Source organism: Lethenteron reissneri, chromosome 12 (genome assembly GCF_015708825.2).
Source record: "Lethenteron reissneri isolate LAM-NWPU_2019-01 chromosome 12, ASM1570882v1, whole genome shotgun sequence".
In the NCBI taxonomy this organism is placed as follows: domain Eukaryota; kingdom Metazoa; phylum Chordata; class Hyperoartia; order Petromyzontiformes; family Petromyzontidae; genus Lethenteron; species Lethenteron reissneri.
The window spans coordinates 4,368,305-4,385,065 of NC_083790.1; the positions used below are offsets into that span (position 1 = coordinate 4,368,305).

Here is a 16,761-nt window from a genome sequence, read left to right on the forward strand (position 1 = left end):
TCATGTGCAGCAGCGAGTGGCGATGATGGCAACGCAAGACAGCGAGGGGATTTCCAATTGGCTGGGGTGGCCTTCATCCAGCAGTGGATAGATGATGGTTGTTGATTATGACGATGCACAGCACGTGATTTATTTATTCACGAAAATATCACCGAGTGATAAAACTGTTTGGTCGGAGGGCCCTGCATCGGGATGTTTTGCCAATTTCTTTTTTAAGAGAGTGGGGAAAATACATTCCACACCAGACGGGTTCACGAACCCATTGGCTGTACCGCCATCTTCTGGCTAACTCGTAGACAGGATGGTTTTGGAGTTTCACAAATATCGACGCGATGGACCAACGCTACCACTTAGTCACTTCGGACGTAACGGGATTTCTCACTTGTCACTGCAAGGGAAGGAAGACCTCAACGTTTTTGGATGACTGGCCTTCTGTGGGGGAATTTCCTATATTTCCAGGGACTGAAATAGTCTTGGTGGTTGAGGGTTGGTGGCGAGTGATATCAGATGATGGGAATTCCTGGGATGCAACGAATACGCGACTGAACATTTTGAAATGCATTCCGGGAGTTAATATTTATAACGTCTGATTGAAGTATAATGAGTTTTCTGCGTGTGAACAGTCATTTATATGTATGAAAATAGAATAGGTTTTACCCTTTCTGGCAATAATTATCACTTTTGCAAGGAATCAAGTTTACATTAACCACATGTATTCTTATGGTGAACATGCAAATACACATGCTCTGATAATTGTCTATTCAAAAAGGTATATATTTAGTGTTTGAACATCTTACCAACAGTTTTATTGCAAAGAAAGGATAAAAACCTAATCTTATTTTTCATAATTCACAGGGTTCACCAGCTGACCGAAAATTACTTTAAATAGGCCGGCTGCAATGCAGAGGGTTGTGAATGTAAATATGCCGTTTTGAACACAACATGCCTGCAGTCTGTGTTGTGTCCTGCATTCCTGCATGTGTGAATGGTGGGCTACGTGGAATTCCAACTGCTGCTTTAGAAAAAAAACATTAAGCCACGTACAAACAAATACACTAAACGAGTCGACAAGCACACACAGCAGCCCAATTGTGACCAACAGCAATGATTCCTTCACCCGCGTTGAAGACTCAAATCCTTCGGCGACTGATTCGATCCATCCACACTGAAGGAACACAAGACTTCATCCTCTTCTGCTTCACCCCCCACCACCACCACGCTGCTCGTCTTTGGAATTGCCTTCCATTGTCTGTTTTCCAAAGTTAACAACCTTTGCATAATTGCAGAAACACATTTTAATTCTCATCTGTTTTTACAACGAACAAAAAGTCGGAAGAGATTTCCTGCTTCACACGAGCGTTGAGGCATCGGTACTCATCTCGTGCTTACAGCCCCGAGCCAGTGTTGGAAATTCCACATTCCTATGGCAGAGGCGAGCCTCGAAATGGAACAACCACTGCCTAGTTCCCCACAATAGTGGACTCCTTAATTACCCCCACCCCCTGCCCCTCCAAAGGGGATGAAGGGCTGTGTCAACCCCCAATCAGGATTTGAGCCCTCAGCTTTCCGTTTGGGAGTCGCCCGCTTATCAATGACGCCCTTGAAGAGGGCCCCGATTGTCGATGACCGCGTGGCGATGTTTGGGGGCCTTCGGGGGTCAGTGCTCCAGCGACCGTGGTTTAAAGATAAAAAAAACGTGTCTTGTGCAACAGGCCCGCTAACCGCTGCAAAAAAATCTGCTCCTGCGGCAGATTTTTGCCGCAGCTGCCACACATCTGTGGAAATGTCTACTGGCGTGGCCGCGCGCTTTGAAAGCCAACGGGCGCATATTTTGCGAGGCGCTTTTGCCAGTCCCAGACGCCAACATCGAGCCGTGCTCGCATGGGGAATAGAGCTAAAAAAAAAACCAAATGTGAACCGACCGTCGGTCCAAAATAAAAAAAAATTTTACCTCCACGATGAAGAAACTCCTCTGTTTACCATTAATTACATTTTAGTTTTTTGTCAAAGTGATATCTAAGAGAAATGAGTGTCGTATGTCAAGGCAGAAAAAAATATAGACGAATAGCATCCTTAATGTATAGGGGAAAGCTTTGCCGAGTCTCAATACCTTTAGGAAGGTCCTGGATTGGGATGCGTGCTCATTTCCACAAATAAATCAAAGAATATTTGATACTAGATGAATCCGATGAGCTATAAAGCTCGTTCTCACAGATCTCCAGTATGTTTGTCCTGCAGAGTATGTTGTTGAAAACTCCACGCAGTGAGTTTAGCAATGAACTTGCTGTACTGCCATCTCCTGGCCAGCATGATTCACCAAACCTGGCCGAGGAATCGGTGGATCACAGACGGTGCATCACTGCTCCCAGCTATACATTTTCACTTCCATTGGAGGCAGGACTCTTTAAGGAGCATGGGCATTTGCATTTAATTATCAAGAAACCAAATTGAATATACATTTATTAAAGAAAGGAAAACACCGAGGACTTTCAACATGACGGAGCCTATAAAATAGAAAAAAATGTCCACATAACCAACTATGTAAAATATGTATGTATAAATCAGTGTATTCTTCAAATATTCACGAAAATGTCCTTTGTGAGTTCATAATACATATATCGTGTACCATAACTTATCCTCCTTGTGCCAAGTATTCACGCATTCCACGTTAATATAAATTCCCTCAGTGTCCCAAGTTATAAATTTAAATTAAAACACTCTTGCTAATGGACTGGAGTTCAAACAGTTCCGGGTATTGAGCCATTTTGTAATTTGCACAGCAATATGCAGTGCAAATTGCTGGAACCAACTGGTTTTGTGACGAAAACATCAAAACTCAGGAGAGTAATAACCATCAAACATTTAATATGGAATATAAATAAAATTCCTTCACTTTATACGTCCTGGTTATTGGCCAAGGAAGCCTACTGCACAGAAATACAGAGCCGGTTTGTACATTTTCTTTTGCATAAAATTGATAAAACACATCTTTATCTGCCTTAATTGTGTAACGAGATATGAAATTATGCCCAATATATTTTCTAAATGAACAGCTGGACTTGGAGAAGCTATGAAATCGTATACTAAACAGCAGTTTCAAATTCCAGTACAGCATTTAATAAAGGCAGCTGTCAACATTTTTACAAAACATCTTGAAAATACATTTTTCACAATTTATGGTTTAAAAAAAACATTGGCCATATGAAAAATATTTAACAAGATGAAATGGACATGGGTAGATCAAAAATGTGATTTAAAAAAAAAAAAACTTAAACAAATACATGATTGATCCACGACCAAAACCCATGAAAATTCACAACTGAAAAATAGGCAATTTTTTGTTAAAATTATGTGCAGCTAATTCATTCATTCATCATTATAGGCACGGACTGCAAGTCACTGGGGCAGCATGAATCGGTGTTTGTGGTCCATTCTGTCTGCATGCCGGGGGGGGGGGGAGGCCTCGTGGTCACGGACATGGATCGCTTCCAGTAAAAATAAACACCCATCAAGGCTGTCCTTTGACTGTGTGCTCATGCGCTGCAAATACCTAAACAGTCATAATAAACAATAACTTTTTTGATACGTATATATAAACCATGTTAACCAGTTATAAGCAAGAGAACTTATGTATATAAAAAAGAGAATCCACACAGGTTATTTTTCTTGAACACAATTTAATTATTTTTTTGCAGTGTATCAAGCCATACGTTGTGAAGTACTAAAGCGAGAAAAAAATCACCACCTCGTGTCCACAGTGGGTACTAAACACTTAAAAATGCGTCAACGGCATCATCTGCTTTTACAGATTTGCACCGGATCAACAATAAAAAGTTCAAAACAACAGGGCTACAATCAAGCTGGCTCAAACAAATATTGTCGCGAGGAGGGTCAACGATTCAAAGCGCACTTAACACGCCACGGCAGCAAACGACACTTTGATGAAAGCAACGTTATTGATTTTTTACGGCAAATGTCCGGTGTTCGGCCACTGTAAAATAGGCTTATACCACCAAGCGCTCCAACCACCAGATGGCGCAGAAACGCCACAGCAGAGGAGATTTACTGAACAGCCACGGTACATGAACGGCAAGCCCACCCCAAAAGCTGCGGCACACACACATAAGGGATCCATTATAATGCGTCACTTACAATACGGAATGTTTTAGTTTTTTTGTGTGGAACGGACCGAGGGGCTCGCTGTAGCACAATGGGGTGCGGACAAAAGCGTCGAGGTGAACAGAGACAATCCAATGACACGCGGCTCGCCAACGAGTGCATTGTGGCAACGTTTCCCGTGAAGCAGAGTGTGAAATTCGGAGTGCATCTTCCATGGATTTCAATATTTAAACACAGTGTTAGGGTTGTAGTCGCGTTTGTATACTCCATCGATTAAAGTTGAATCGTGTTTTTTTGTTATTTTTTTCTGTTAAATCACACTGATTTGCAATGGTAAACGTCTTACGGTTTTTTTGTTAATCAAATTTGCACGTTTTGGATTTGAGTTGAAAAAAACTGATCCATAAAGAACTACTATAATACACTCGCTATTTACAAATCGACGTGCCAACGTTCAATTCGAGGTTTTGCAGACGTAAGCCCCTGCGCCTGTCACTTTGGTTTGCCCATACTGACATCAGCACGGTCACACGCCTCAAAAAGTACAAAGTTTAAATAACACAAACCTTCACCAGCATAATCATCGTGCGCTTACCTGGTGCCATATCAGTTTCCCGATTGAGATGTACACATTACTCTTTAATGCGATACGTTGCTCCATGAGGTCCTTAATAACGTGTAACCACATCGGTAAACGGACAAGAACAGCATCAACGAGCATCCGCCACAGATGAATCATCATTACGCGCTTATTTTAGCGCGATGACCGGATATAACTTGAGGTAGAGGCACACGAACCAGATTGACTCTCCCCCACACCCCCTGAGATGGGTCTCAATTGCATTAGGGTTGGTCCATAGGCATGGAAATCGATATAGGTTTTACCACTCCAGTTTAGCCAAATCTGTCAGTAACCTTTGACTGTTTTTTTTATCGTGATGCATGGGCATGTAAACATTAATCCGTTAAAATATATTCTAATACTCAAGATACATGCATTGAACCCTGAGGCTAAGTGCACATTACAGGTCTGTGTGCCTTGAGGCTAACAGAGGGAGAATGATTGAGCACACTTCGAGACAAACAATATACATGGTACGGTAAAAACAAAACACAAATTGATTTTTTCATCGAATCATGACCACGATTCATGACAATCCATCGAATAAACAGAGATATTAAGTTACATGCCTGGCGAAACTTACATAGGTCTACTGCACTTCATTAGGTGTAGGTGAGACTACATCTATATTTAAAATGAAGCCTTGATTAAGAATGACTTAAGTGGTGTTGTAATTAATAAGTAGCATCGATTAAGTTGATCGCACCAGTGGAATCAATCGGGTCATCCGACACAGACAAGTGCTCGAGCATGGGAGAGAGGGTCCCCTGTCAACTTTAAGAGGGTGGAAATTGCAAATCATTTCACATGATCTCACTTCCCCACGTGTGAGAATGTCGTTGGAATGATGGCCTCCGCTGTGCCGAGTCCTATGTACAGCAGAGATTTTGATCAATTGACCCACTTTTGGTCAAAAGCCGAATGTAGTGTTAGCGCCGCTGATAAAGGTTTTTTTTTTGGTTACAACGTGCACGAGGCAGACGGGAGAAGTTGCAAAGCATCACGGTGCCAGCAAGGCGGAGTGCAACAAATGGTCGCTCCTTCACGGTGGACTTCGGAGAGCTAACAACAGTCAACGAGGCTCGTGGCTAAGACTTTTAATTTGAGCGGCTCACTCACTTAAAAAGCGGGGGAGGGGGGGTTTAACGCTGCCAAATTACAAAAAATATAAAAGTTACGGGGGGTGGAGTGGGGGGACCTGCTGACTGAGCCACGGTACGTCTTGAAACTTAGTTCCGGGAAAGGAGGGTTCGGCGCAGGAGACTTGCGTTCCTACCCGATCCGGTAAGACACGATGTGCTGCTACAGAGCTTCAATGTCTCCACGGATTCTGTGCAAGAAAACCACTCAAAATTCAGCTATTCATTTCACGTGCTTATTTGCATATATTTCGAATCAAATGCTAAATAATATTAAAAACAACCGACGATAATCATGTTGAGCCCAACTGATAATTATTTCAGTCATTTGAAAACAAATGTGGCCTGTAACTGTTTTGCTGGAGTTTTGCGAAAGAGTTTGAAGCCACTGAGCTTATATTTAGTTCCAGTTGTTATCTACAAAAACATTTAAAACCAAGATTTCAGTCAAGACAACCTCTATTGACTCCTGTTTAAACCAACGTTATTCCAACGCACGCTAATGGTACTACATATATATGCTTTGGATTTATATCGCGTCTAAGTGCAACAGCATCTCAAGTTGCCGCCAAGGTAATTTAAGAGCTTGTCGTGGATGTAAAACTCAAAATAATCAATGACCTGCATAGAACCGCAACGTATCTCCGATGAGATTCAACGCGCGCGCGGCACTTTGAAAACGCAAACGGGAGATTGCATGCCCCATGTGGTTTGCCAGTCTTCTGATTTATCCTATCAAGGTCAATCTTGGTTTCAAAAGTTTCTCCGGTAACAAGGCCTCCGAGCATGTATTCGTTAAGGAAATCCATATTAGCGAACAAGCCAAGCGTATGTATAAATGAAACGAGGATCTCCCGTCGTCACTGAGCATGCCGCCCCGCACAAAGCGGGGGTGGCGCCATCTCAAAATGGAGCCTTGCATGTTATTCCATACCAGCAAGACGGGGGGGTGGGGTTTTGTACGATAGAAGCATGCATGCGGTGCAGGTATTAAATCACAACGGGCAGAATAACGGTTATATTACAGCATTTAAGAATGAGTGCTCAACTGTTCAAAATAACAAGGGTGTGTGTGCACGGATGCATCAACTTTGCGAGTACATTGTCCAACATGGAGGCATTGATACCGGATTTTGCACAAACCCCCCTTTGGACCCGCACCCAAAGAAGGAATTACTGTCAAAGTTCAACTTACTGCTATGTATAACTTACAGGTCGCACATGATGATTGCAGTTTTTTTTACTGGTGGAATGAGTAAGGTCTTGCAGGTACAGATGGAGGCCTCCTGGATGATACAAAGGAAAGAATTACTACGTGAATGTCACACGCACACCACAACAAAGGCTACATAAACAAAGATCCAAGTATTGATCTCACAAGTTTGTTGCTAACCCACTGCACCATTTTAATTTTAAACGCGCACACAATTATAGCTTGACCGTTTAACTCCCAAATGGAACGAATAGACTGTACGCATGCATTTCGAGCGGTACGTTCCACATAAAAAAAAACTGACATGCACTGCGACGCAGCGAGACAGGAAATTGTTGGCTTAGGGGAAATGACGCTAGCCTTTAACCTATGATACTCCAGAAAAAAGCAAGCAAGCACACGCTGAATAGGGGACAAACAGCACTTTATTACAGCAAGTTATTGCAACAATTTGGAGCAGGACAACGGGCTACAGACTATAAGCTAGCGATACAGTACTCACATACGACTCTTATGCTTACATCGGCCTACTTAAACATTGCGTGATCGATTTACAGTGCCAATTACATTGCACACAAAACTAAACTTTGCACTGAAATGTCAGAGGGAGTTAGCATGACCAAGGTCATTACAAGAGTTTACATTCGTAGAACACAAGTCTCTCAACGGGTTCGTCAACACAACACAAACTTTAGGTCGGGACATTTTTATATTCTTATAAACGAACCACTGCACACAGCCCCCCCACGAAGTTGCATAACAGTGGGACAGGCAGGTTACGAGTTTCACCAGCTGACAATATGAATCACAAGGCAATGGTAATCATATTTTGCAACTGATAATTTCACCTTTTATTACCGGTCATGATTAGCCATTTAAAATCGTCAGGATAAAATATGAGACGTGACACTGAAACAACTACAAGTCTGTGTACATTCCCTTAAAACATAACGACCGTAATCATGGATAGATTTTCTACATTTTTTGCCAGTGATTGAATGTCAATTCGAATAATGGACGTTGAAAGTATAATTGAAATCAAAATGAAATAAGAAAACAATTAAGTACATTTTATTCACTCACCTTTGCATAACATTTGCTTATATTTGTCATTTTGTTAATAGCTGTATTATGAGCAACAGTTAACTAATACCTTACCTTCTTCAATGTAGACATTCAAAAACTACTGAATTCATAATAAGAGCAATATTTAATTCCGTCTATTTACCCATAAAAGCCTACTGAGTCTTACGATTCTCTTACAGGAAGGTATTCTGCACTGGGACGTTTGGCCAAATCCATTAATGAGCGTTTGGCTTCATGTGGGAAGAAACTGGAGAACCTGAAGGAAACCTACCACACAAACGGGGGGGGGGTGGGGACGACACTCAGCATCGCCATCTCCTGGCCACATCTCACCCCCCCCCCCCACAACGCTTGGCCAACTATGGGGCGGTCAACCATCTATACACAAATAAGCAGGGCTCAAACCCTAAGCTTCGGAGATCTGATGAGATTGGGCATATTCGTAGGGGGATTTCAAGCGAATTTCTTTTAAAATTTGACATGGGAACAAGGATGAAAGGACTTGCTTATCACGTGTTCAAATTACTGAATTGTTTTGGCATGGGTAGATATTAAACCTGTACGTTTAATAATGCATATATATAATCGTGACTTAAAGCTTTTGTGACTGCAGAATTTAATATTCTTTGGGTCTTTTGGTAAAGTCACATAGACAGGTACCAATTAATAAAATTGATTAAAAAAATTATATAAAATAAACAAAAAAACTACGACGTTTCGATCACAACACAAGCGATCGTCATCAGAAGGAAAGAAGCGATCGCTTGTGTTGTGATCAAAACTTCGTAGTTTTTTTGTTTATTTTATATTTATTATTTTTATTTACCAAAAGACCCAAATAACTTACATAATTGTGTTGCTTATTATAGTAAAAAAAAAAACATTGCGGCATGAACTTCAATTACGCTCACAATATGGGAATGGTAGGCCGTGTTACACTCAAACTATGAATGGTTTGCTCTGGGTCAATTTATATCAGAACTTTACTATATTGCAGTTTGCAATAAGGAATGTTGACATCAAGACAAACAGGACTCAAACCACACTTCCAACATGCGACGGTACCATGCATGCACACAGACAGGATACACTCACTTACCACAGCTATAACAATTTCACCACAAAGCACTTAAATCTTGGCGTACACAATGTCTATTGCATACATTGTGTAGGCCGATAGAACAAACGCAAAGCGTTACCGCACAGCACTGAAGGAGGTTGCAATAAGACACAAAAGCACACGTACGTACGTACATTCATTGCGAGTTGTGTTAATTTGGAAGCAAAACGGATGCCAGTCAGCTCACCAGACAAGTCAAACGAGCAAGACGCTAGCATGACTTCTCATGTTATCTTTTCAAGCCAATTTAACACGAACAAAGAACATTAAGAGTGCTGGAGTTTAGATTTCAGTAACACAGGACCTACAGTTTCGTGCCTGCAAAACTACAGGAAGAGAGCCCACTAAAAAAGTATTAATCATAACCAATTAAGCTAAAATAAAATGAATCAAATGAGAATGTTATACAGGGGTATTTATTATAATTCGAATGGCTAAGTCTCCATACAATTGCCATCAACTTTGACAGAGCCGTTTCACCGAAAGCTCCATGCGTACGTTTAGCGTGCGAGTTAAACTTAGTTTACCATTAGCGAGCCGGTAAGCAAGCACTGCGTGACATTGAAACGCTCTCAGCTGTAGGCCAGGGCATTGTACTAACCTACTTGAAGCAGCCTTTGTGTCTTTACATTTGTGCTCCACATAACGGCCTTGATGCATCAAAGCTTTGCAAACATCTGTGTTCACTACGCATGCACGCGTACTTGCGGTATGCAAAGTTAACCCGCTTTGATGAAGTCACAACTATCGGTGAGGATAATCTTGTCATTGTGCTCAAAGCACACACACCATTAAGGAATATATATTTATCCCAATAACGGTTAGCTGCTGCGAATTCCTGTTGCCTCCAGCTGCACATTTTAAACATTGTGCAAGTGGAAATAGTTTTATTTTCTACTTAACTTAAAATCCCAGCCACCTACGTTACTTTTCAAAGCTTGAAATGGTTGACAATTGTAGTGGTGGTGGTGAGGAGTTCCAGAAATATGCCTTATTATTAGTACTGTGTGGGCTCTTTCAAAAATGGCAAAGGTTGCTTACCAATAACTAATATTTTGCAGTTACTTAGGCAACGGGAATGTGCTATAGGAAAATTGGAAACGTGTTACGAGCGGCACGCGCAGGCGCACACACACGCACGCGCCACCAAAAGCTCGCAGGGGGGCTACGTTAGACTTGGAAGGGTACACGCGTGCACATACACACACCCCACACAAACACTCCGACACACGCTTTTGCCGAGGGCATAATCTACTTCACGAAGGGAGCCGCGAGCTGAAGGCTGTTTTGTACGCAAGACCACACAGCAGCGGTGATGGTGGCGACGAGAGGCAGAGCTCAGTCGAGAAGACTGGAATCTGGGCGAATCATGGTCGGGCGAGTGGGAGAGGGCGGAGGGCGTCTGCTGCTCGACCAAGTGGCCAGCGCGGCACATTCACACAAGGGGGGGAAGGGAGGAAGGGATGTGTGCGTGAGCGAGAGACGATGATGGGGGAGAAATAAGGGAGCCAGAAGCGAAGGGTTGAAAGAGAAAACAAAAAGACGAGGTGGTTAGCACAGGACTCAGGGATGAGATCAAACGTGTCGCAAAAATAGCGAGGAAACCGAAGCCTTTGCTGGTATTTGTTTAAACAGAGGGCATTTTATTCACACACACACACACACTGCAGACTGTTATGATATATTTTGTTAGCTGAAACGCATTATGATTAAAATGCTGGGAAATCAGCTGGCTGCTGAAAATTCAGTCGACAAGCAGCCACACGCTGGCATTTTTAGGTCATAATAATAAAGCGGACGGAGAATAAATCCTTCCTAAACCACTCCAAGCGCGAGGTTAGTTTGAAGCAGAATGTGACAGTGCAAGCAACCCGCGGCTGCATGCGACAGATGGAAGGTGGCGGGGCTACTTGGACAGCTAAAACATTCCGTTGGGGAGCAAACATGAGACGCAGCCTCACAAATTACATCAACCATTCTCTTTGGGGTGTCTGCAATCCAAATATGAGTTTATTGCCACTTTATGGAATAAAGCTTGTAGTGTTACAAATGGTGTGGGTGTACAATAGGCAACGCAGAGTACGAGGAGGAAACAGAAGATAGCCATGTCATGCCTTAACACCGGGTGCGATTACTGTACACAGCGCTTACAAAACTGGAAGAAAAAAAACAACATGGGTTGGCGCTCAACAAATATACATCCACGACCAGACGGGCAGCCATGGGTCGATTTAAATTTCACCAATTAAAGCCAAACACCGAGATAAACAGAAACGAGAAATATTCTTATATGATCGTGGAATGTACTAAACCAAGCCAAATCATAAAATGCATACTTACCTTATTAAGCTTTATACACAGCAAGCAAAAACTTGTTTTTGTCATTTTGAAATTGACTAAGCTATGTCCTCCTTTACTAGAACACCCATGTCTTATTTTACTTGATTTAATTAAACAAAATGTCTATATTATCTTGTGGCAATTATAAAATGTCCAACAACTCCTGGCCCTTATTGTTTTTGTTTGTTCATGGCTTAACTATAAAGCTGCACAAATCACATATTTTAAATATATATACTGTATACACATATGTATAATTCACACATTTTCAAGTTGCGCTGGGGTAGCCAACCAATTAAACTTTGGAATAAATCCTAGGCACGTGAGCCCATCCACATGAGCTCACTTCCCTTGAACGCCAACTTGCACATAAACATGCAGCTGAAAGTTAACCAGAATTGAGTATAAACTCCCGATTAACCCTATCCAATAAGGCAACACCGAAGCAGCACTTGCTTAAAGTGGTTCTCACACACTAGATATACAATCACAGCCGTTAATTGCCAATGTGCCAATAGCTGTAAATCTAAACGTACCGACGATCTTAAGCGCAAACATAAAAAAAAGCTCAACTATAGTAACTTGCAAGATAATATAGAATTAATAATTATAGTGGATTTTTAGTTGCAGAAAAGTATCGTAGCGAACTTAATGATATTTTTCCCACTCTAATATATATATTTTTTGACAGAAAGTCCAGCTTCCAGAAGCCACTGATGAAAGGATGGTAAGTGCAAACATATTTGCTTTTCAAAACACTCCAGGAGTGGTGGTACTAATGCCATCAGTAACCTTGACGAGCGCTAGACCTGCTCCACCGCAAGCGAGCGTGCATTCAGAAAATACCCTGCACACTCCAGCCACTCGGGGGTCATTAACTGGACTCTACGTTGGAAGTAGCTCATTGCACATAGGCACAGTTTACTCAGATGTATTTTAATAAATTATATGAACAAGCTGTAGTGGAGGGCCTACCGGCTCACCTTTGTTTTACAGTACATGTACAGCCCTTCATAGTCAATCCACTGCCGGCAGAATGCCTTTTCCACTCAGTGCATTTCATGGCGGTTACTTAACCATACTTGACCACGCTGGTCAGTGCGGGTTGGTGAAGTCGGGGTGAGCTTAGCCGTGAGAGTACAGCACAGGACAACAATGGAACTTGCTGCACTGAACTCGTCTGCCTGCAACGTTTAATGGTACATCACAGAGGAATTGTTTTAAAAAACACACATTTACGGTGCACCTGTGCGCGCGTGCGTGTGTGCGATTAGCTACACCAACTGCCCACTTATGGAACAAATCAATCGGTAAGCTATAAGGCAGTGCTAATCCAAGAAAGGCAACGCAACTTGGCTGCGCATCAAATAAAAATGGGCACAATGTGGTGCCCAGGCGCCCCCCGGGTGACTGTCACCAACGCGGCCTCGACGGCGACGTGCGCTTTGCGGGATTTACGCCGATGGAAATCGGTAACGGGTGCCACTTGCGAAGGGAGCGATGAGAGGGGGGGGCGGCGGTGGTGCGTTCTTGGTTGCGAGCGGCGATCGCGCGAGTCTAGAAATCGATGAGGTTTTGCCCGCTGGGGGGCAGGTATGGCGGACGGCGGGGCACGGCAGGGGGAGGGCGGGTGGTGCCAGGAGGGGGCACGTTCGGGGGAGGGCGGATGATGGTGGGTTGGCTCTGATTCGGACCAGAGCTTGCAGAGGGAGGGAAGGAGGAACTAAAAACAGCCGGGGGGGGGGGAAGAAAAAAAAAACACGCGCACCACACACATACGCACGCACGTACGTACATACGTAAGGACATGCGCATGCAAAAAAATGGAAGATGGGTAAAGAGCTCAATAAACCCCCAAAAAATTCAAACCTCAAAAACAACCATGACGACCAGCAACCACAATGACTTGTGAAAGAAGTCACTAAGGAATGAGGCACACATCGAGTTTCAAACAGTTACAGACTGGAGTTACAATCAACTGACGAAACAATGATATTAATATGCAGAACTTATTCCGATGACATCTACCAATAGGATACTTTTGTTTGGCACAACCCCGAGGTGCACCTGGAAGAAATGTTGAATTCTTTACTTCAGTTTTACAGTTTGCTCCTTTTGAATATGTCAAATCTTGAACTTTACAATGAAAGTTCAGGAAAAATTGTGAATAATACCAGAGACGGCTCACAGAATATTTAAAAAATAGAAATATTTCTTGTTTACTCTTCAACTGGTTAGTGACAACGGAGCTGTGGCGAGGCAAACAACGGGGTTGGGAAAGTGAGATTCAGTTTGCCCTTGAATGGTTTTCAGTTAACCTTGTGAATGAGTTGCAACGTTAAAAGGTTTAATTAATAAAAGTGGCTTAAGTGTTATTTATTGTGCTGGATTAGCATGGATAACATTGTTTTTTATGCGTGGCTTCCCAGTGAATGTCAAAGCCTACGCTACAAAGCACGCTAGACGATTTGTGTTGCAGGATTAATGTACACATTCACAAACACCGAAAAACACACGCACAAAGTGGAACGTTAGGGCTCAAGGGTTAGAGGCAGTAAGCTCAAGCAGAAAAAGTTGTGATTTTTTTTTGTCCAAAGGAAAGGGCTTCTCAAGATGGATGATGAATTTGTTATTTAGTTTGTTAAAAGCGAGTAATTGTATAGCGAAGTATCCTGGATTTCTACTGATACAAACCACTACCAACAATAAGGTCAAGTTAAAAATGGTATGCTAAACTAATTTGCTGACAATATTAGTACACACACATTGACAGCACAAAAAACACAAACGGAAAGTACAAACTACAGAATAAAGTAAACAAGGAAGCCAAGTACGGCACACACACAATCTCTTCTATAAGCATAACTTTGTCAACAAGGAGGCCAAAGTAGTTTAAAATATTTTTGTCGATGACGCACTGTGTTAATGAAGACAATGTTACACCAAATCTCAAGCATTATCAAAATGACCGGCGCGCATCGATCTCACTTGTCGGCAAATGTACACTACACCACTACAAGTTAATACGCCAATTAGCGCGGCATTCTGACACTGTAAAACACAACCTAAGATATTGCCTCTTCAAAAAAGCTTTAATAACCGCTGTTGGACAGGACTGGACAAGCAAACCTAGGTACGCATCTGCAACAATCGAGCCAATTCCTTTCGAGGGTTGCGTCTCCGTATAAGCGCGAGGCAAGTCAAACGAATGCTCTTCGATGTGTTTTTAGTTCCTCAAGCTGCTCACCCCCCCCCCCCCCCCCAGCACGGGGGAGAGGCAAAACGGACGAGCATCACGTCGAGCGCAAAACGGCGTCAACGACCCCAAAAAGAAAAACACATCAGAGAGCTGTACGCAGGTGCACCTGGCGACAAAAAAAAAACCTCGGTGGCGATTTGACAACCGTAGAAAAGGAGAAACGGGTGACGTACCTGGGCACGCTGGGCGGGGCGCGGTTCGGGCGATTCGGAATCTGCGGGGGTGCGACGAAGGGGTCGCTGCCAGCAGGAGGGTTGAGGGTGCCCGGGCGGTTGGGGATGGGTGGTCCGCCCATCGCCGACGCTGCCGCCATGGGCGGAGGGGGCCCGGCGCCACGGCCGGCTGGACGCGCTTGCGGGAAGTTGGGCGGTCGCCGGATGGGAGTCGGGCTGGGGGGAGGCCTGAATATGTTAACCGAGGCGGCGGCGGGGGGGGAAAGTGGGCAGAAGCGGAGAAAAAAAAGAGAGGGAGGGAGGACGGGTGCCGAAAAAAAGCCAAGCAGATCAGGTGGGCGAGAGGCATCAAAAGATTGGCAGAATTCAGCTGCAAAGCAAAGCGTAGCAAGGAAGTGTGCAACTAATGCGAGGACCAGTGACAAAAAGCCAAGCGAACGGCAGCTGAAAGATAAAGCACATTCAGAAGCGCATCTAAGAAAAGATTTGATGTAAACCACAAGGGGTGTCGTATTATCCAAGTCCTTAATGCCAACTTGATTTTATTAAAAGGACACAAAATGATCCCCCACCGAGTCGCCTCAAACACGCGGATGCAGAGCAAAGTTGATGGGAGTAACTTGCACACAATTCCTCAAGGCACGTCCTGTACACACTGGGTTAACACCGAGCCTAAACATGGTGGCAAACGCTTTAAATGGCCATAACAAAGTGCATCTTTTTTTCCATTTAAACTTTGCTCCGCTCAGAAGCGGAGCAACTTCCCTTCTCGGGTACACGCGCGATTGGCAACGAACGTTGAGGTTGAACTAAAAAGGGTGCGAACCGGGGCTTTACCTGGGCGCCGCGTTGTTCTGCATCCACGTGTCGTCTACGGGCGGCGGCAGCGGAGTGGTTGCGGTGGACATGCTGATGTCGCCGATGATGCTGAGCGCATCCTTCAGGGTGTGGTACATGCGCAGCACCTCGTCGCGCCTCTGAGCCTGCTCCGCCGACTCCTCCATCAGCGAGGTCTGGTCGCTGGACGAGTACAGGTGGGCCAGCAGCTCCGAGTGGATGAAATCCTTCGTCTGCAAGAATGCACGCCGGCGCCATCGTCCGCAAATCAGGTCTCGTCCGAATGATCCGTTAGCTGCAATTAAGTAATTTTTCTTCCTCCAGCCCCGGTTGTGTCGTACCGTGGTCACTGGTCAAAAATCGGAGGCCCGTTCTCCCCATGGTTTGATGTTAAGATCAATTGGTGGGCGAATCTATTACGATAAAAATATTCACCAGCACACCAGCAGAGAAATCACTTCCGAGACGTGAGCTACATCGGGCTCGGCAATACCAAGGCAGCTTTTGCGCACGGTGCTGTAGATTTCTTTACAACCGATAATGATCAGTGTGTGAAATAATTATGTTTATGAGTAAGTGCTTTCTGTTTAAAATATTTAGGAAGGGAGGGAGAAAAAGGTTATAAACATGCGTAATAGTGAATCTTCAGTGTGTTCATACTTGGCACTTTACAGCCCTATGACTCCACTGCTAGATGAAGGAATCCTCCAATGTTGTGTCGATCATGTGGGTTGTTTGACCATACTTCCCCATGAAAAATACTGTTTTATAAATTTATTTTTGCCAATGGAATGCATTTTGTGAATATGGATTTCTCTTTGGAGGAAATTCTTCCCGCATTAAACTAAGTGAC

General features: G+C 43.5%; 1 protein-coding gene across 25 annotated transcripts in view; it reads right to left on the reverse strand.

Moving 5' to 3' along the window:
• Positions 1-3,667: 3,667 nt before the first annotated feature.
• LOC133341773 (dynamin-1-like) overlaps positions 3,668-16,761 on the reverse strand; it is a 59,245-nt gene continuing 46,151 nt past the window's right edge. For 11 of the 25 annotated variants that reach the window (XM_061550468.1, XM_061550460.1, XM_061550466.1 and 8 more), the window contains 3 exons: positions 15,909-16,141; positions 15,072-15,299; positions 10,954-13,362 (listed from right to left, as the gene is read on the reverse strand). In XM_061550468.1, the coding sequence (XP_061406452.1) occupies positions 13,197-13,362; positions 15,072-15,299; positions 15,909-16,141 (627 nt within the window). In that variant the 3' untranslated portion in view covers positions 10,954-13,196. Of the gene's footprint in view, positions 7,167-7,500; positions 10,705-10,953; positions 13,363-15,071; positions 15,300-15,908; positions 16,142-16,761 lie in introns of those variants that run through there. The other 14 variants (XM_061550479.1, XM_061550476.1, XM_061550473.1 and 11 more) reach the window with 7 other exon arrangements.